General features: G+C 42.9%; 2 protein-coding genes across 4 annotated transcripts in view; one reads left to right on the plus strand and one right to left on the minus strand.

The window, feature by feature from the left end:
* Positions 1-1,335: 1,335 nt before the first annotated feature.
* On the minus strand, positions 1,336-14,517 carry sf3b2 (splicing factor 3b, subunit 2). Of its 3 annotated transcripts, none has more exons than XM_049568746.1 (22): positions 14,349-14,517; positions 13,814-13,860; positions 13,489-13,539; positions 11,508-11,738; positions 11,163-11,213; positions 10,834-10,930; positions 10,562-10,659; positions 9,403-9,511; positions 9,175-9,281; positions 8,682-8,918; positions 8,471-8,593; positions 8,301-8,381; positions 7,845-8,072; positions 7,579-7,728; positions 7,364-7,453; positions 6,214-6,321; positions 5,930-6,037; positions 5,610-5,752; positions 5,065-5,166; positions 3,016-3,115; positions 2,679-2,870; positions 1,336-1,721 (listed from the first exon to the last, which is right to left on the minus strand). In XM_049568746.1, exons 1-22 carry the CDS (start codon positions 14,476-14,478, stop codon positions 1,650-1,652), a joined length of 2,655 nt encoding a protein of 884 aa, XP_049424703.1. In that variant the 5' UTR covers positions 14,479-14,517; the 3' UTR covers positions 1,336-1,649. The 3 variants fall into 3 exon arrangements, with proteins under 3 accessions (XP_049424703.1, XP_049424702.1, XP_049424704.1); XM_049568745.1 differs by having other exon boundaries at positions 9,175-9,284; XM_049568747.1 differs by lacking the exon at positions 11,163-11,213 and having other exon boundaries at positions 9,175-9,284.
* Positions 14,518-16,016: 1,499 nt separating this feature from the next.
* Positions 16,017-21,604, plus strand: part of capn1 (calpain 1) — a 45,528-nt gene continuing 39,940 nt past the window's right edge. The window contains exons 1-2 of the mRNA XM_049567774.1: positions 16,017-16,173; positions 20,557-21,277. Coding sequence (XP_049423731.1) covers positions 21,023-21,277 — 255 coding nt within the window. The 5' untranslated portion in view covers positions 16,017-16,173; positions 20,557-21,022. The remainder of the gene's footprint in view (positions 16,174-20,556; positions 21,278-21,604) is intronic.

Genomic DNA, 21,604 nt, shown 5'->3' on the forward strand with positions numbered 1-21,604 from the left:
CCCACGTTGTTAAGACATGAGAGAAAAAAAATAGCTCTTATATCTGTTTATGACAATTAAAAATGACTTGTTCTGACCTTAATACAATATGTAGTATATTTACATTTTGGGCTGGGTAGTAATAGATTACGTGTAATCAGGATTTTGAAATCAGATTACAAAAAGCCTAAACTAAGAATAATTAGACCAGATTATACTTGAAAATTGGTTTTATTAGATTTTAGTTACATTATGAAGGATTTCTTGATGACATCTTTTTAACTTCTTAAAAATATGGCTTATTATTATTATTATTATGCAACATTTTCAAGGGTAATCAGATTTGATCAACGGGCAGTGTTACCAAGATATTGTCTTCGATTTTGGATGTTGTATCATATGGCATAGATGGTTTTTTCCCCCTCATTTTAAAGGCTGCGTTAAAGTCAGTGATGCAACTTTATCAACTTACCAGACTTTTTATCTTAACGCATTTAACCATAACCCACTTAGTCATTATTGTGTTAATAGTTTCTGAAAAACAAAAGTCATCCATAGAACTTCTTTTTTTTGTATCAGACAGGAATTTGGTTGGAAATATTATGTTTGATTTTGTCTCCCAGTCCTTTGAGGAGATTTAAAAATATCAAGATATATATCGCGTATCGAGATACTGCCTAAAAATATTGTGATATAATTTTTAGGACGAATCGCCCAGCCCTTGTGCTGAGTGTGTAAATGCATTTTATTTTCATTGAAAATGTTTCAAGATGTTTAAAGAGGAATAAAAGAATATTTGTGGAACTCAAATTTTTGTGACTGCATCCAGTCTAGTCCAGTTTAATCTGGATTTTAGCACTGTGTGTTTGCTTGTTGACCTTTTAACAAACAGGTCTCAGAGGGTCTGGGATTAACTCGTTTTTCTTTTGCTGGATCCCCTCAGGTGAGTGTTCTTTCTCCTCTTTTATGTTGTTTCTACACAAATGAATGTCAGAATAATCACGCATCAAGATTTGTCCTTCAGTATGTGGATGACTGTTATTGTAAGTCTTCTCTGACACATAGTCACAAGTACTGTGTCTAATTATACACTGTCAACTCTTCCAAGTTCCCAAAACAATTCTAGAGAACATACTTTGTTACTGTACCAGTAACTAAGGTGCAGAGTGAGAGCTGTTTTTCCTTCTTTCAGCCCGTTGTCACGTTGCCAGTGACTGGACCAGCTGACTCAGACTTGGCATCTACCTTGCATTTTACCAGCAGCACATGATTGTCTAATGTACGTGATCACTTACAGTACTTCCCCACAAAGTGATGCAACACAATCTAATGAAATGGAAACTGGGCTGTGACCTCTTGTCGTCACTTCATTTATTTACAAAAAACAGGAAAAAAAACATGGTTACAATGAAAAAATTACCAAGACGTAAAATGTCAAACAGAGGAAACATGTCACTGTTTTAATGTGACACTGATTACATCACAGGAGCATCATCTATTTATAGTTTAAAAAAAAGGAACAAAACCGTGTTTCGGCTTTCTGCTCTAACGGGTGATTGATGTTGCAGTCTGCGTCCTCCGGGGTTCAAATCTAAGTACAGCTCTTCCTCTTTCATTTCCTGTTGTGGCTCATTCTTCTGCAGCGCCTTGTCTCTGTTGGTGTTTCTGCTCTAGAACTTGAACTCTTTGTATTTCTTGGCGCCGCCTCTCGTGTCCTGTGGCTGGGCCTTCCTCTTTTTTTGCTGTGCGGTGACGAGCGAAGCAGGAAGGAAGAAGGAAAGAAAGGAGGGTATTAATATTCAAATATCACCACAAAGGGAAAACTGAAATGGCAGAACCACACTGCAGTAACAGCCCCACACTTTCCTTTAGTCTATCAATAACACCTGTAGAGTCAGGCTTTTTTCCTGTGTGTGCAATGGTAGTGATGGCCAAATGAGGCCTCAAGAACCACTGTCTTTATTTTCTGAAGCCATAAGATGGCGCTGGGTGTTCAACAAAGGTTTGAAAGCACACTTCATTGCAAGTACTTCAGCCTTTATCTTTAAACCAAGAGCGCCATCTGGTGGGGTCAGAAAATAAAGAAATCGGTTCATGAGGCTTCATTTGGCCATCACTAGTGATCAGTTTATCATGTGGGGTTAAACTGTGACCAGCTCTTCCATTTATAACGAAGCAGCCAGTGTTCTGTTTTTTTTTTCCTTCGCTGTAACTGCTGTAAGATTCCCCCAAATTCACTAGCGCTCTGACAGTGCGGCCACGACTATCGAAGCTTTGGTCTATAGAAGATTTTTACTGAATGCATCGTAACTTAAATCTCATAACTCCATGGGATCCTCAAAACTTGTGATGCCTGCAAGTATCTGACAATATATGAAGACACAATACCAAATTTGACAGAGCAGTGTTCAATTATATAAAACTGTATTTTCTTTCCTATAAAGTAGCAGTTTCGGACATACGAGGTTTCCACCTGACAGTGATGACATGTTGCTCTTCTCTTATATATGTCTATATTTATGACAGTTTCTGCTGCAGTTGCCTGGAAACAACTGCTCTGTTTGAAATACCAATCAGACTTGAGAACAGCATATGTAAACACTTCCATGAACTAGGTATAAACTGAATTACTAGACTGTTTAATTTCTCAGTTAAGTTAATTTGTCTGCATGAAGACAAACTATGACTCGTCTCTGTACCTTCTGTTTGGCAGCGTGCTCAGCCACCATGTCGCTGAAGTCCTCTTTCTCCACCTGGGCCTGCTGTTCTCTGACGTGCTCCTCGTACTTCTGCGTCATGGCCATGGGGTCCAGCTCCAACTCCTCCGGAGCCAGGGCCACCTCTACGCCCTGCGACTCCTGCCCTCCGCCCGCCTTACGCCCGACCATGGCCTGAAGATGGCAGAGAGGGAAAGAGACAAAGGAAGAGATTTAAGGATTGGCTACACACAGAGCATCCTAGAATTTGACTTCACTTGGACATACTGTAAATACGCCGCTACGCAAACATCATCTCAAGCTCCTATAATCGTCTTACCCCTGACACGTCGTAGATGTGTGTCGAGGCCATCATGGCAGCTCCTACGGGGCCAGTTCGTCTCTCTGGGAGCACCGTGAACAGCTGAGGCGTCTCGTTCCTATGAGCACAACAGACAGGTCAAACCAAGAAAATAAATGAGCTGATCAAATGGATGATAAATGTTTGGGTGCTTTTAATGTTTAAAGGTATACTAGGCAGGATTGTTGGTTATTATTTGTAAACACTAGGGATGCGCGTGATTAGTGTTTTATTTATGTACAAGGCTGCTAAACGGTCATGCAGCCGCCCGCCACTAGTTGGTGCTACAGAGACGTCAGAAAATGCCTCTCATTTCAAATTTAATTATAAATTAGATGTTGTTTTATAAACTTTAAAGTGAATTGCTATCAGATAATCTCCAATGTTCAATGTGCCCCACATTTCAGAGGCAATTTATTTATTTCAGATGTTATTTTAGTGGTTACCTTTGACTGAGTTGCCATCATGTTCACATCACACCGCACGGCGCCAAGTGTCTCGTACTTCAGCCGCATTTAAAATCCAACATGGCTGTTGAAGATGGTGATTAAAGGCTTCAAAGGGCTCTTAATGCACACAATATTTATTTGGGACAATGCTTCAAATGCTTAACAATGCTAAATTTTGACTGTTTTCTGAGTGTTTTCCCTTTTTGAGACTAGTCAACTAGTCTTAATTAAAATTTTTGTTTGGTCGCCAGGAACATCTCTAGTAAACGCGCTCGCCAGTGAAAATGAAAGCAAAAGCCAACCCTTGATTCATTTTTTTGGCATTTTGCCTAGTGATATTTGTTTTTTTTCTGCACTCAGTCTCTTGGATGCCTGCTGCTTACGGTCTGGAACCTGGTCACTACCTTTTCATAAAGCCCCAACCTCACCTGAGCGCTCTGGGGGTGCACGCCCACACACTGACAGAGGGCCATAAGTGATGACTGAGAAAGATTACCTGCGCTGTTCTTTTAGGAGAATCCTGCATGGTTTATCTTTAAGTATAGCCAGGTGGAACTAACTGCAACACTAATTATTTATGAAATTATTCTATGTATTTTTGTATTTTCCTTTTCACAGTGTAACAAAAGGTCCAAAGTGGGTCACAGGTTCGTTCTGAATGGACCGCAAGTGACTCATGAACATGTCAAGTTTGTGAAAAACTCATTTCAGAGTAAGGTGAATTTTCAGCACAGAGCTTTTATTTTGAAGTGCCGTTTCCCACTGTAGAGTGAGGGACTAACAGACAGTTACTTGACTAGAGACAGCAAACTAGCTCAATGACATGGCCAAACGCAAATATGACGCTGAATATATTAACTATAATAACTGTGTGGACCTCGAACTAATGACTGAGGAGAAATCTGGACCCTGTGGCTGGACCAGTTGGGAACCACTGACATAAGAGGTGCTTTCCAGTTTTATAACTGGTTGTGACTTGTTTCCTTTTGGGAAGGTGTTTGGTAAACTATCTTCTTCTGTTTTACGCTGAACAAAGTCCCCAGCAGGGGGGCTGTGTCTGTTTCTGACACTGCTGTCCTTGTGCCGAGGTCGCACTGAACCATGATTTCTGTGTACTGTCACACCCCTACTCATTTTCTATCCAATTTGTAAAGGTTTTAAAACAGGACATTATCTCTAAATACTTGTTAGTTGCAGACTACTGTGGCTGTTTGTCACTTCCAGCTTTTACAGCAGCAGTTATCTGATGAAGACAAAGACTCACACCATATGAAAACCTTGGAACAATAATAATAATTCATAATAAGACAGAGATTTTCTGGCATTCTTCCACAATGGGCGATAAAAAGTCGTTATTTTTTTAGATGAATTGGAGGTTTATGTTAATGTTGCATAACTTGTTTTTATTTTTCATGCTCTGTGCTCTTTCAATAAACTCATTAAGTGGGAATGAAATGTCAGATGCTTCCGCTACGTCTCGCCTGCGGTGCACCCAAACAGCAGGAGCTCTGCTGCGGGAGAAAATGGGAAATTAAAACAGCGCCACTGCGGTGACAAGACAATACAGAGCGACACTCACCCGTCCATGGCCTCCTCGATTTTCTTCTTCCTCAGCTCAATCAGCTCTGGCGTTTCCATGCCGGCGGGCACTGATGAGAAGCCTCCGGGGGTGATCAGCCCACTGAGACACACAGAATGAGATACTTGATGAGTTCTGTCCATCGCGTGTCAATTTCTGTGTGTACATCCTGGTGTGCTTGTATGAGTGTTAAACACCTGGAGCTGTGAGAGTGATCTGACACATACAGGCATATGGCCCCGCTCATCTGTGCATACACCCCCCTCCCCCAGAGCAAGCAAATGACACAGATGAGCAAAGACATGCACACACGGAGAGATGAGACCTGGTGCTTTAATCTGAAAGGTCAGGGGCCAGTTGATTTAATAACTACATGGTAAGTGATGGTAATGTCATCAGTCTGTGTGTGCACTGATAAGGCTGTAATGAATAACTGACATTTAACTGGCAGCTCAATGCAAAGAACGAAATAAGATGAGGAAGCTCTTAGTTTGGAATGAGACTCCTCAAGATTTATATTTCATAGCGTCTTGATTGAAGTGTACCTGTCTGCTGGTGTGAAGAATCCGGTTTCGTCTGGTTTCTCCTCGTCGCTCTCCTCCTCTTCCTCCTCCTCCGATGACTCCTCATCTGACGGTTCCAGTTCTCCCCACGGTGCGTGGTCCACCTCCTCCTCCTCTGCTTTGGCCTGATCACATATGCGACCAATTATTACACATCCAACTATAGGTCAAGAACTGACAATCTGAGTGTATATAAACCTGATCTCCAGGAAGAGGAGGCACATCTTTGTTATTCTATGATATTTACAGTTTCTTCAAAGAACATATGTGTGTGTGTTTGTAAGAGGCTGTGTAGTCCTGACCTGGAAGTCTGCAGCATTGGTCCCAAACACATCACCGTACAGAGGTTTGCCCATTTCATCAACTGGCGGCTTCCCCCAGCCTCCAGCGTGATAACCAAACGTGCAGTTCTGACAGGCGGAGAGACAAGAGCAAAAATCTAATTAAACACTCTGACACAATAACAGATATAACAACTGAGTTAGGTTTACACACTGGAGCCACTGGGATAAACTTTTTAAATGTAATAACAAAGTATAAAGTGAATTATTATTAGACAGGTAAAAACTAGTAGTAGTCGTCTCACCTCTGGGATGGGGGAGTTGAGTCCAGGGATCTTGAGATTGGGGTAGGAGGGAGGCGGGCCGTACCTCTGCATGGCTATCAACCAGGGAGGAGGCACCTTGTGAGCGTTCTGGAGAAGAAGAGACACATAAGCAACATAAGTTCACTGACCAGCACTACCTGAGGCTGGAGCCTATCCCAGCTAACACTGGGCGAGAGGCAGGGTGCACCCTGGACAGGTCACCAGACTGTCACAGGGCTGACACATAGAGACAGACAACCATTCACACTCACATTCACACCTACGGACAATTCAGAGTCACCAGTTAACCTGCATGTCTTTGGACTGTGGGAGGAAGCTGGAGTACCTGGAGAAAACCCACGCTGACACGGGGAGAACATGCACAGAAGGACTCCCTCAACCCGGTGCTTGCTACAGTACGCTTACAGTTGAGAACAGATAAGGAAAGAGAGTTCGGATATTCAAAATTGGAGTCAACGCTTTGTTCCCAGAATTAGCCTGGTTCCAAATAGCTAGCTGCTATCAAATGACAATTGTGCTCTAGCATTGCTAGGGAAGCCAAATATCCCATGGCAGGTGTATTGCTCAGGACACAAGGTAGCACAGTGTCAAGCGCAAAGTTGTTTGGAAGATTGGTTCTCTACAAAGATGCAAGCAGCAAGCCTGTTGCCCAACACATTTTAAACTGGTCCTGCACTAGTGCCGTAAAACAGTAGAGATGCTCTTTGAAACACTGGGCTGATTCTCTGTGGGTTTATAGAGCTAAAAATATGTTCAGCATTCATGACAACTGTTATTTTACTGCAACTGAAGTTTTAAAAAACAAAGACAAACTGCCCGGGTGTATTTTTGATAACTCAGCTGTCGTGTTCCTCTGCTCGTTATGCAGACTCTGAAGAAACATTTTGTCTTGTCATGTCTCGTCTTACAGGAGGAGATTCATTTTCACAGCCTGTGCGTTCATGCATTTAACAGCAGGACCAAGGAGAGCGACACAACGCGATAATAGGGAAAGTGACACAACAGCAGGGAAAGAAAGAAATGGCATTTTTCTGCTCTTTGCGACCTTTTTGTTTCCTGTGGTAGTTGTGCTTTTATTGTTTGTTTGCTCAGTAATGTCACATGGAATAATAATGTTAGTGGATCTTACGGGTCCGACTGGCATGCCCAGAGCGATCCGCAGCTCATCAGACAGATCACCCGGCTTCTTCTCTTTCAGACGAGTTTCAAACTCTTTACCCTGCAGAGACACAAAGACACAGAACAGGTCACTTGCTGGGCCTTTTTAAAGCAGCACAGAGCGCTGACGATTCATTCCCAACAAGAGTGATTGACACAGAGCAATAATTCTCAAGGATCTAGTACCTCGTAGTAAAGGTCTCCATGGATGGTGAGTTTGGGCTTGATCTGCCACTTGAAGAAGGCGTCGTGGAGCTTCTGGTAGTCGATGTCGATCTTCCCCATCTTGGGACGAACCTTCTCCCTCATTTTGGTTTTCATTGTTTTGGCGTCCTCCTGTAAACAGAGAATTAAAAGCTTAAAAAGTAAGAAGCTGTATCTTGATCTTCTTAGAAATAAAAAAGTTGAAAGGCGCAGCTTGAAAATGAGAGAGTATCAGTCTGGTCTCCCACCTTCTCCTGCAGGGCCTCCCTCATCTCCTGGATACCCGTTTTCTTGATGAACTCCGGCAGCTCAAACGGAGGCTTCTCTATTCCTCTCTTGCCCTGCAGGTACTTTCGTTTGAAGCACCAGTGGCGGGGCACCGGCACCGTGTTCCTGGTGGCCTTTAAGTGGACCAGCAGCTTGGGCTCCTGGGCCGTCACGTCGTGCATCTCTACGACATCTGGACGAGCCACCAGCTGGAGCAAAGAGACAGGAAGAGAGATGAGATGAAGGGTGATTGGAACTCTTTTAAGCCTCTGATAAAGATCCAGACATCCAATTACCAAAATCCTTCATCTGGGTAAGAAATGAATAACCAAGATCTAAGAAGTGATGTGATGTGACTTGAAACAGTAAAAAGCAGTCAGCTGAAGATGTTTTAATGTCTGGCCATCCAGCTGACGCTTATGGAAAACTCTGTTTACCTGTTTGAGTTCAGCGACAGTCAGCCTGTTCATCCTCCTCAGCTTCTTCTTTGACAGCTTAGGTACGTCTGGTCTGATTTCCTGCACAGGAATTCAAATGTTTTACATGTAAACCAACAAAGATTTTGTCCTTTCTGTTCGACTGTTTTAATAAAGGAAAGAAATCAAACCTCATCGCTGTCATCGCTGTCTTTCTTCTCATCCTCAAAGCCCTTTTTCCGCAGCACGGCCGTCTCCTGCTTCTCTGCCTTCTCGGGCTCCTTCTCCTTCTCCTTCTTCACATCGTCCGTCAGCTACGACAGCCAAACAAAACAAAACACCATGATGCACCTGAAAGCAACATATATGCATTAAAGAAAGTCAACAGTGCTCTGCAGTCACCTTGAACGCCTCAAAGATCCTCTTGAAGAAGATGTAGTTGGGGTCGTAGATCTCTGGCTCCTCTGTGACGTACTCGATCTCCACCTCGGGCTCCTTCTCCTTCTCTTTATCCTTTTCTTTCTCTTTGTCGCTGCCCTCCTTCTTCTTCTGCTGCTCCTGCTGCTCCGCCTGCTCCTTCTTCTCCAGGGCTCGCTTCTTCTTGCTCTTCTTCTTGCGGTTTCTACGCCTGCGGTTTTTCTACAAGAGAGGGTCGATTCATGAATTCTAAAATGACGATCTTTCGCGATGACATGCAAATGTGAAAACACAAACTGTGGCAGTGGTGTGAAAATGTGCAGTGAGTGTGACTCAAATATCCAAGATGATTTTATGCTTAATTAAGTGAGCTGGCCTCTAATTACCATAATACAATGAGTACTATAGTAGCAACAGCTGAAATACACAAACACAGCCGCCTAGTGTTTCTGGAAAGATGGTGTGAGAGAAGACTTACATCTTTCTTAGATATCTGACTGTCATCGTCTTCTGTCTCAGACATTACTGGTCCAGAGGAGTTGTTCATGTCCATCTCTGCCCCCTCATCATCATCTTCTTCCTCTTCTTCTGACAGACAGAGAACATACACAGAATTCAGATCATAAACCTGAATGGTACCACATCCAAACTGCACCCCGGTGTGTAACGTAACTCCAGTAAAACACTGAGCAACAGCCGTACTGACCTGCGGGGTCGGTGAGCTGCTCCTGTCTGATCTCCTTCAGCTGGAGGATCTTCTCCAGAGCTTGAGGGATCTTGGGCCCACTGACGCTTACCTCCTCACTCTGCCACATCTGGAGCAGAAGCCAAAAAACCCAAACAAAACCCTTGAGACTATGAATCTACAAATTTGAGTTGAAATAAACCCTCAATTCTCCCACTTAGGTGTAAAAACATGCTGGCTCAACACACTCTAAAATGACCATTCAATTAGAGTCTGGTGTGTTTGGGGCTGTTTCTGGCTCAACTAAAAGGATCTTACTTTTAAACAAAAAGGTCAGTCTCTGTAGAGATCCTTTCCAAAACACTGTTAGACATTGAGTCTGTCAGTGGCAAAAACAAGCACTGTTAGTGGACAAAATTGACGGTGTGAACATGTCCTTAACGGCTACTTAGCAGCCTGTTTTGCTGCTGCCAGCTGCAGTGCTCTCATTTAATACTGGACCAGTTTAAAAACATCTTGTCCCCATTTGTCGCTTGGACACAAACACATGGGAAAATGGGGTCATGGTTGAAAAATACCAAACTTGGCCTTTAATACATTTTGCACGTCTAAAACTAAGCATCAGTTGTCAGGTTTTTCCACACATTCACTTATTTGTAGCAGCCCGCCACTATTAAAACATCAGCCGCCCCATTTTGATTTCCGTCCTGTTATTTATGGCTCCACATTCTCACGGTGCAGAGCGTACTCTGGTCTCTGACAGAGCAGCAGCAGAACACCTTGTGCAGTGAAAGTGAAACTTAATTAATTACACTGGGTCTTAAAGTTTGCGTCGACTTATAGACAGCTGCTCCTCTTATCTATTGACCTAATCTGATTAGTGCTGATGGGATCAACTGATCAATTATCCTCCCTGCTACTCAAAACTCCTCAAACTGGCGTAGATTCTTATACCGTGGGCATCACTGGTAGTGTTATCTTTCTTAATAAATACATACTGTGTTCACTCCGGTGTGAACGGGGCTGCTGTAAAAATATACAAGTTTTAAATATGGAGTAAAAAAAGGAGGAGGAGCCTCGACCGCAATCTTTGGAAGAACCACAACTGAACTGAAGTCAGGTGCACAGGTTGCATTTACTTCCCACCTTATGACACCTAAAGAAAAACACGTGTGCTTACCTCTCTGTTGTCTTCTCCTGGAGGAGGCGGCACTCTCTGTTTCTGGGTCGGCATCATACTGACACCAGGAGGCAGTGGCCCACGAGGATCTAAAGTTGCTAGAAGACGATTTAATAAAACTTTATTTACAATGTGATCATTTACACCACACGTTTGATCATAAAAAGTCAGCCTTAAAGTCTCACTGGAGACCTGGAGCCCTGCCTCAGAGTCCAGATGAAAGCACTGTCATGTGCATTTATCTATTTCTATTTACTACATCATCAACATACCTCTCACTGCAGTGACAGGGGGACCGGCTCTGGGCCCCGGACCCTGCTGCATCTTAACCATCTCGTGCTGACGCTCCTGTTCCAGCAGCACTGCAGCCTGATACACAAGAAGGGAGTAGATGGGACTTTAAATCATGGTTAAAGAAAAGGAGTAAAATTGAATCGGGGTTAAAAAAAAAAGGAGAAAAAATGCGCCCTAACTGTTAGGAGGTAATTATTTTTAAATTGTTATAAAAGTGGAAATGTTGGCGTGTTTGCAACATTTTCTTTAATTTCTAAATCTGAAGTGAAGCTCTCTCTGACGAGGTGGACTATCTCTATCGTCTCACCCTTCTCTGCTGCTCCAGGAGATCCTGTTCATCCATGACATGGGAATCACCCTGTGATACACAGAATCAATGAATGACCGAGCAACAGCCAAACAAAAATTCTCCCTGCTCCATAGTGACTGAAACTTTTATCTGCAGCTGTTAGACACAAGCGTGGCAGTTCAATTCTACTATTCAAAGCAGATATTTTGGGTTGTGTTCTACAGCTTATGTTTTAATGTGTTTTAAGGACCCGTTTTTTCTTAATCCTACAATTCCACAAACTGACTGTATCTCAGCATTATGCTTGCGTTTGAAAGGGAAAGCTGAAAGCAACACGTGGATTACATGGTCGGTAAAGGTCACCTGCTGCTTGGCTCTCTCCTCCTGCTGCAACACCATGGCTGCTCTGTGCTGGGCCATCTTCAGCTGATCATCCTGCGATAAGCCGGGTGGGGGCAAACTTGGGGGCTCCATGCCCATGTGGATGCCGGGTGGAGGGGGCCCTCCTGGCATCATGGTCATAGCCTGGAGCATACCCATACCAGGGGGCATGGGTGGCATGGGCATCGGGGGCATGGGGGGGATACCTGGCATCTGGAGAGGAGGAAACACAAGAGACTGTGAGGAGAATGAGCGGCATGAGTGTGTAAAATTAACTCACACTGAGGCTGTATTCTAGATATTCTTTTAATTACAGCAGCACTACTGTTCCCAAAACTAACTGATGCTCACAGTAAAATGTAAGAGAAGATAACTTTAGATCCAGATGTTCAGAAGGTTTTAGCAGGAACCGAATTATCTGCAGAGGCCTCTTCCTCTCCAAAACAAAAAGACCAGGCATTTTAAATTGGTAAAAACACTCAGCCTTTTCCCTACAGTTTTCGGCTTGTCACGGAGGAGCTTCTAACAACGGTGGCTGATGTGAAAACACAAGTTGCTCTGGCGAAAGCCAGTGCTTGATTTGTCAGTTCTGGGCTATTGTAGAAACATGGTAGTGCAACACGGGGGACTCAAGGACCAGCTCCTTATGTTGATAGAAACTGCTCTTGGGTAACGAAAAACTCATAAGCCCTTTTTAGATAGGAATTGTGCAAATTTGCAGGAAAGCCCAATCAGTCTTCTTTCAGCATTGGCAGTATAAAAACAAAATGGGGGAGTGCAGCAAAATGCCACCTACCTACTTTTATTTATACAGAATGCACCTTTTTCGGGGCAATGGGGGGCGTGAGCAAGTAACAAAACATGTAGCTCAGCGTGTGACGTAAACAGTGATGTGGGAGGGAAGCCACAGCTGGTCAGTCCTTCTGCAATTCTTTCGTAAGTCGTCCCGTTCTTCACCGTCCCTGTCAACTGACGGTTAACGGCCTCTTTGTATGTGAGGACAAGGAGGGCGCGTATTTCCTAGTCTCCACAGTTGCTCATCTTTACAGTGTCTGTCAGGTTTGTGTTTCCCTCTTGCTACTAGCTGCTCGCTAATTCCTGCTATCAGCTGTTTCCTGTTTATCCACCACCAGTGTCTTGCATGTGCGGCGTCATCAACAGCTCCTCCTGTTGCAGAAGGCTGCCTTGGTCTGTTTAAACTAAAAGGATTCTGCCAATATGACTACGCTACGAGGTGGAAAATTGGGCACGCTGGATCAACTCGCCAATCCGCTCTGTGTGTCTAAACGCTCGCAGCTTGCCGGCAAAATGGCCCAACATTTGCGGAAAATCTGACAGTGTAAAAGGGGCTAATGTTTCTTATTTTCAGGTGATTATTCACCAAAGAAAACATACTTATTATATCAAGTTCCTTTTCTGGCAATATATCCCCTTTAATCCGACACACTGGACCTTGGATTACATGTTAAAAATAGGGTGATATGCAAATATCATCAAACATACAACACTAGTTTGCAATACACACTAATGTGATGATAGTATGAGATTTCCTCAGTATGATAACTGTCTCAGAAAATATCACGGTTTCAAGGTATTGCAGAATTTATATTATTTGCAGTCAGAATGACCCTTAAAGAATGAAAATGAAAGGGTTATTTCCGGTTAAACAAATGTTTTGTGACTATAATTGCAACTTGAAACCATTTAGTTAATGGCAGTAAAATGTAAAAAAGAAAAAAAAAAAAGGGCCCTTGAAAATAACTAAAATTAAGGGGAGATACTCCACCAAGTTGCTTTTTTCCCCAATATCGTACATAAGCAAATACACACAGTATGATAACCCTCAACTTTTATATTACGGTATTCCTTAAAACCCGTATGTCGCTACAACCGTACGTATAACACAATCATATCCACAAACTGTATTTCCACCCAACATCAACATCACATATGAAACACTTACTTGGGAGCTCATTGGTTTGTCGTCATTGGGTTTGCTGAGGAGGATCCCAGTCTGCAGAGAGAAACACGCACAAATGAGTGAACACTTTGAGCTTAATACTTTATGACCAACATGGAACTACTTTATCCTGATTAAATCATGGGTAGCTGCATGGTCAAAAAGTACTGTACCACTCTAATATGTAGTTGTATGGTAGATCTGTAGGAGTGTTGCTCATGCTTAGTATGTGCTTTTGCTAGCAACATGTCAACGCTTACAGGCACAACACTCATGACACTCAACATCAACACATAGAAATCGCTATTACATGGTTAACTAGATTTACCTGAATCATGTAGCCCTTCAGTCTGTCAATCAGCTCCTCTCTGGGACCTGCAGAATGACAGAAAACTTAATTCAAAGAAGACACGCATGCTCCACTGCTAACTACAATCTTCATATTAGACAGCACTAACACTTCTGTGAACGCAAGCTGAGTTTTCCACTCTAGTTACGTCCTCTTCAAAACTAAACTGACTAATTCATTAGAAAAGTTAGCCAACTTTAACTCTGGCGAGTGCCAACACGACCCTTTATGAAAGTTACCCTGCAAGCTAACAGCTAAACCAACAGGCTACTTATAAATATGAACAGATAACTGCTGTTAATGTTGCCTTCAACACATTTTGTTGGTAAATGTAATAACAGAATAGTGAATGGACATTTCAAATCGTGTAAACACACCGCAGGCCTAGCTTTAGCTAGCTCATTGCAACGGCGGTGTTGCGTTTGCTAGCTAGCGTTAGCAACTAGCTAGCTACTGTTAGCTAAACACAGCCCGTTTTCCAGCTCGCTCTCCGTCTTTCCCGGTCTTTTCTTACCCATATTGGGCGCTCCCAGCTCCGCCAGCTTGCCCTGAAGCTCCGGGTGGCTCCATGTGTTCAATGCAGCGATAGCACTGCCTAAATCGGAAGGGAGGGACTCGGTGCCCGGTGGTCCGTCGGATGCCATATTCAGGTTCTCTCAATGGGACAACGGCAGCTGCGGAGAGCACGAGCGGCGCAGGACCGGGACTTCCGCAAAGCATGACGGGAAACCGCGCTGCCTGCTGGGACGTGAAGTCCGACAGCAGGAACATCGCAGTTACTAATTATAGCCTCGAGATGTCAGTGCTGACACCTTGAATCTTGCTTCACATCCCCGTATTCATTCCTAACGGGTCAGTATAAAGGTATAACACACTATATTTCTATGAAACATTCTGTTTAACACATTAATTAAAGTTTTTAAGTAATATATGGATTTGTCTTGTTAAAATTCTTCAAAGTTATTCATAAATTTTAAAACAATGCTGCACAAAAATCTCAAGACAAAACTTTATTTTGTCCTTTGGCTCCTGTTTTAGGATAGTTTAGATATCCTATATAAAATATAGGCTATTAGCGGTAGAAAAAAATAAAATAATGAGGCATTATCTGCAAAATATACTTTAAGTTTCAAAAGTAGGTAGATGCAGCAAAATGGTGCCTGTCAGTGTTATGTTATCTCATGGATGGATTACTGGATGGGCTTACTAGGCACAAGTCCAGGGGGCCAAAGTGTCCCTGAACCTTCACTTGGAAAATGTCAAATTACTGTAACATGTCATGACCAGTAAGAGACTCAAAATGACCACAAAAGGACACAAAACAACCACAATGAGACCCAAATGACTACAAGGAGACACAAATGACTACAAAAAGACACAAAATAACCACAAAAGGACACAAAAACCACCACAAGGAGACACAAATGACCACAAGGAGACACAAGTGACAACAACGAGACATAAAACAACCACATGGAGACACAAAACCACCAAGAAGTCTACATGTCATGCTCCAGTGAAGAAGAGGTGGTCAGACACTTTGCATATCTTTTCCCAGGGGCCCACTGTCTCATAATCCGCCCATGTGTTATTAGCCTTTACATCATTAGAGTATTATCATTATTAGTGCATTAATAAATGTCCATGCAACCTTTAGGCATTGCATCTAGTTGAGACTGGCTAACTATTTATTTCACCTTCTGTTGGGAAGCCTAACAATGAATAACATTTCACTAGGTGGAGATGCTGATGCTGAATAATATGAATTTCTCAACTGTAGCGTTTGGATAAACGTTGTGGAGCTGAAATTACAATATTTCTCCTGAGAAATAAAGGTGAAAGTTTAAAATGTAAGTTCAAAATTATACTTAAGCACAGAAATTGAGTTACACTCCAGTACTGAAAGGGGCAAGGCTACATATGGACACATGAACTCCAATAATAATGTACAATATTATGGACACGTGTTGTTTTATAGTTAAAACGTTGTCTTATGTCATTATAATTCCGTGCAATGCCTAAATATGAAACCCGACAAGACTGTACTGCTTTATCAGGCACTGTCTGCTCTGTGCAAAACAACCACATGAGCGCAGTGTGTGGGGCCCTCCCTCTCCCTGTAGTGTGGTTTATAACCAGCGGGCACTGCGCAGGCGCAGTGTGAAAGGCGCACATTAGATCTATAGACCAGGGGCTGAGACAGCAAGCAGGGCGTTTCTGAATAATACGCGTCGGTGGAGAGCAGGGGAGGGGTTGAACCTTCACTGAACATGGAAGGAAAGCCAAGTTGCGTATTGAATGTCTAAATAACTGCCTTTTTAAAGGAACCACCCGACAAGGTAAATATAAAACTCCTTCACCAACTGATTTCACTGCACGGCTACAGTTTGTGTCGCGCTGCAGGATGGATACAAATCTTAAAATGCTTGTGACATCTTAGTCTGAACTTTTTACCACAGAGAGCTGGAAGTTTGGTTGTGAAAGCTGTAACCAGTCATGTAAAGCGAACTCCTTGCAACTTTCACGACGTTGTAAAACTGAAATGTGCCATTAGTGCGCGGTAAGTTGAGCGAAATCTCTGGTTATAATGTTTTGCATTTCTCTCTGATCTGATCACTGTGCACGGATACTTTTCCTTGGTGAGGGTGAGGAGAAACCAGCTGTTAGTGTTGGTCAACTTCAGAAAGTTTCAGTCTGACAGCTGGACACTGTGTCTTCTCCCAGGGACCACACCTACCCACCATCAGGACTACATGCTTGTGGGAGCCATGCACCAGGATGTGCCTTATATTAAAAAACAAGTTGCTTGAAATTCACTTTAATATAATAAGTCTTTTCTGCACGCACAGCTTGTTTTTTGTTTTTTCTACACCCTCCTTTGATACAGATCAGCCCAAGAGCCAGAATTTATCCTCCTCACTGGACACTGTGCGTGTCTAGTTCCTCTGCAGGTCTATTTTCTCCATGGCTTTAAAGCAAACACTTTGGATATTTCATTTCGCTGTGTTTGGAATATGAACCCTGCATGCAGAAATACACCAGAGGCGGGTCAGAAAGCTTACTCACAGCACAAACACTGGACCTCACACAACCCTCAGGCATTACTTGGTTACAAGCAGCATGTGTTTAAGCAGTCTGCTGTGTGGTGAGGACACACATCAGCAGGAGTGACACATACTGTAATGACGTTTGGGTTGGTTTCAAAATCCTCATGTGACCCCCTGCGTGTGTCCTATCATCATATACTGTACATTTTCCACTTATAGCTGCATGACCTGTCTCTTTTCTCCAACAGTTTATAATAACATCATATGTATAATGGATTTAACTACATGGTGTGTTATGGAGGAAACACATACACTATGTCACAGTCTGTGTGCAAGCATGTATTTCCTCATTTATTTGAGTATTTGCTTTGTTCTTCAGCTCTGTGCCGTTAGACTGGTGAAAAAAAAGTGTGGTGGCTTTTCTTTATGTGTCTAGCCTGCGTGTCATATCTCATCGATGTCACCACCTGCACTGAGGTGGAGGATATCTCTGTATGTATGTGTGTGTGTGTGTGTAAAGGGGGGTATGTAAGTGTATTTCACATGTGCGGGGAGAGATGAAATATTTATTACAGTCAGATTGAACTCACGTTGGGCCGAGTGAGCCCCGATAACACGCAGCACAGATAAAAACCACTAAATGGTTGTGATGTTGGTGGAGTATGTTATACTGTAAAACTTCAGTTAGTAGCCTGGGGTATTATTTGCTTAAACTGAAATCAACAAGCTTATATTTGGGACAGGCCTTTAATTGCTTTCACACAAACCTGTTTCTTGGTAAAGATCAGGAAATGCTATCAAATTGTTTATTTAAACCAGTATGAATTTCACTTCCAGACCAGGCCTCTAATTGAGACAGGCCTATATTTATTGAAATGTGTAGCTACTATGCTAATGCTAATGCTAGTACAGCCCCACTAACTGTTATGAAAGTAGCTTAAAAAATGAAAAAACGCCATTTACAGTACTAAGTGTTTGCAGTCTGCTGGAATAGCAGCATATCAGTATAACGTGTTCTTTAAATACTACAGGTATGGGATCTGCAGTAGCAGCAGTGGATTTAGTAGCAGCTGCAGAAGTAGTGTTGGAAGAAGAATTCAGTGTTTTTACTGGTTTAAATCACTGGATGTGTCTGTATTTAAGAGGAAGGGACCTCTGTGGATAATTTAGCTCCTGGTAAAAACCTCCCAAACATCTGGATCTAAAGGTATCTTAGAAAAAAGGTGAGGACACATAAGCAGGTGCTGGGCTAACGGCTAGCATTGGAGAAAAGCTAATTTGTAACATGAAACTGCCTCATTCAGTGTTTTACTGGTTTAAATCACCTGGTCTGTTTGTTTTGGGGAGGAAGAGACCTCTGCGGATAATTCAGATGCTGTAAAAACCTACTGAACTATGAGCGCTGAAGGAATTCTAACCAGGAGAAGTTTCAGCTGGTTGCAATCTGCAATCCTCACCACTAGATGCCACCAAATCCCCCTAAATCTTACACATGGCTCCTTTAATGGAGCTATATGTAAGAAATCTAAAGCAAATAGTCATAAAATATGTCACAGAGACTAAGGTATAATGTTCATATAACATACTGATCTCACCGGCAACAATAGTACAGCCAGAATATTCGCATTTAAAAAACATTTTTACAGTCCGCAAATCATGTTTATGTTTTGAATTTGTGTTTTGGCCTGTTGCGCCACCCACCGCCGTCTACCAGTCACGCAGTCAGTAGAGTCTCAGCATCAGTTACAGTTACAACTGAGCTACAGCAGCACGGCAAGCAGCATTAGCAGTGTCCCGCTACATAGCATTAGCAGCCGGCTCCTCCTCAGCTGTATCCCAGCAGCAGCGTTAGCAGTGTCCCGGTACATAGCATTAGCAGCCGGCTCCTCCTCAACTGTATCCCAGCAGCAGCGTTACCAGCGTCCCGGTACATAGCATTAGCAGCCGGCTCCTCCTCAGCTGTATCCCTGCAGCAGCGTTAGCAGCAGAGAAACCGGACTTGCTCGAACGAGCCGCTGGAAAACCGAAGATCAAGGACGCTGCAACGCGGCCCTGCCACGGCAGCCGCCCGTGGGCAAACCACTCAGTCTGTGTAGGGGAGGCGGCGGACACGACTTGCGGAAGTATTTTGAATTTGAGTGCAGTAACAATTTTGGCCACATTCTTACATACAGTGTCTTTAAATCAAAAAGTGTCTGATCAAACAATACGTAAAACTCTGGACGTTAACAAAATTGTATAATGTTGCAGTAGTAATACTCATTTTCAGATTTCTTTATTGTCATTGTACAGACATACAACAAAATTCAGGTGCACTCAAGGATCGTGTATATATATATTAGTAGTAGTATATATATAGTAGTATATATATAGTAATAAAAATATGCCTTCAATCCACTCACATTCTACACAATTGTAGATACCATACACGTGTTAGCACCCGATGCAGTTACAATGGGATAAAAAACGTACTTATGCATATTGTTGCGCATAAAAGAAGGTATTTCACTAAAGAAAAAGAACTGTAACGTGCTTTAGTGAGTTTGCTTCAGTCCAGAGTTCAGTATAACAAAGGTGTCTTTGGTAGCAGTGGTGGTTCTAGTACTGCGAACCAGCAGCTGTAGTAGCCTTGTAGCAGTAATACTAATTGCAGTAGTACTACCTTTGTTTGTAGTCGTTGAAATGGTAGTAAAAGCATGTATTCTCACACAGTTTCTGATTATAAAACAATTCTTCAGTCTGTAAAATTGGACCTGTAAACCTGAAGTTGTTGCTATATGTTCCATTCTCTGACTCTGTTAGCTGGAACACTTTCCAGTCGGTGAACTGGGATGTTTTCAATGGGTGTGGTTCAAAGTAAGCTGGAATGAAACTGGAACGGAGTTCCTCCGAACCAATAAGAGCCAAACACCTCCTGTCGTGACTGACAGCCGATTGTTGAAACAGGAAGAGTGTTCGATTTGGATAGTGGAGAGAGTTGAGGTCGTAAAAAAGAGATGAAGCTGATGAAGACGTAAAAAAAAAGGAGAGCTGTTAAAAATAAACCATCTGTTTGTCTGTGTTAGGAAGAAATAAAGAGACAGGAAGAAGCAACGTGAGGACAGCAAAGACAGATGGACCGAGATGAACTGTTTCAAAGCTCCAGTTCTGTCAAAAGCTTCGGTGGCACTAATGACAGTTTACACTTCCTCTTTCCTGCGTCTGCTTAATTAAAGAGTCAGAGAGAGCTTTTGCTTGTTCTGGGCCTCGTGCAGGCGTCATTGTGCATCAAGATTCACACAAAACTGCACCCTCTGTTAGTCCTGTGCAGAAGAAGTAACCCCACCCCACCCTACACACACACAAAGCTACCATCCACCACTTTGATAACACACCTCATTGGATTAAACATTGACTTTGATACGTTTCTGACTGACACTGTGTACAGCACACAGTAAAACTAGCACGGATGTGCCTATTGTGACTAATCCCTTTGCTATGCACAGTGAGCATGTGTATATGGTCAACTGAAAAGAAGAAGGCAGGGCTTGTTTGCCTTTTAAATCCTGAATCTATGGAGGGTGTATGTAACTGCTGCTTTTGTGTGTGTAGCACAGAGGTATAGAGCTATGTATGGACTTGCATCTCTGCATACCTTCCCATTTCAGCACCTCATTTTTAACTTTGGTCTTTCAGGGATTGAGCTGCTGGTGGGACAAGGAAGGACTGCACTCGTGTTGGTATCTGGACTAAAAAATAGCAACAACCTGTGACTGGTGCTCATTGGGACAAAATCTGCCATCACTGTGAAGAGGACACCCCTTTCCAGACAGAGCCTGTAAAACATTCTGAGCCCCTATACTTTTACTGGTTACTGCATTTGAAGCATCCCACAGCAGAACCACAAGTACCGCCTGGTCAATATTTAACGACTGCTTAATGGTCGCTGATGTTTCATTCTGATTCGTGATTGAGCCTTGAAGCCATTACCACCTTATATCAGATATACATCAGCACTGCCGCAGCTCTTCGCATCAGAACTGTAGCTACAACAGGTCACAGCTGTCCCATTAATTATTGACACATCCTATTGTAGTGCCACACATACAAACATCCAACAGAGACTGACAGCTGACCCTACAGTTTACTCCACAAGCTGAGGATGGAGGCGCCCATTTATGCCTCAGGCATGGCCTATAAGCTGAGGAGCCAGTGGGATCGTGATGATGGTCTGGGACAGAATCATAAGGCTGTGAAGTTTCTGGGTCAGGACTATGAGAGTCTGAAAGCCCAGTCCCTCCAGAGCAGGAGGTTGTTTGAGGATAGTTACTTCACCTGTTCCGCATCGTCTCTAGGATTCAACGAGCTCGGCCCGAGATCTTCCAAGACTGCTGGAGTCCGCTGGATGAGGCCCACGGTAAGAAAAGGAGGGGAGGGTTAGAATAAATATTATATTATTTACTGTTCTGACTTTTGAAAAAGCAACAAAAAAATCAGGTTTGTTCAGAGCAATTAATTATAAGATTATTAACTACTCACTCTTGTGTCAGCAAAAGCTTCTTCAAAGTTCGTAGGACCTTCAGGTTTCATCTCAGCCTTCTCCCAAACTATTTGAACTCTGTCCCAGCTGGCCACCAATGTTGTTAGATATTTGGATAGAATATATGTTGTAACATCAGTTGCAACGACCACAATTCAACGACAACGTCTAATGCCAATGTCAATTTGATGTAGAATACTAACG

The sequence above is a fragment of the Epinephelus fuscoguttatus genome, linkage group LG23 (assembly GCF_011397635.1).
Source record: "Epinephelus fuscoguttatus linkage group LG23, E.fuscoguttatus.final_Chr_v1".
In the NCBI taxonomy this organism is placed as follows: Eukaryota; Metazoa; Chordata; class Actinopteri; order Perciformes; family Serranidae; genus Epinephelus; species Epinephelus fuscoguttatus.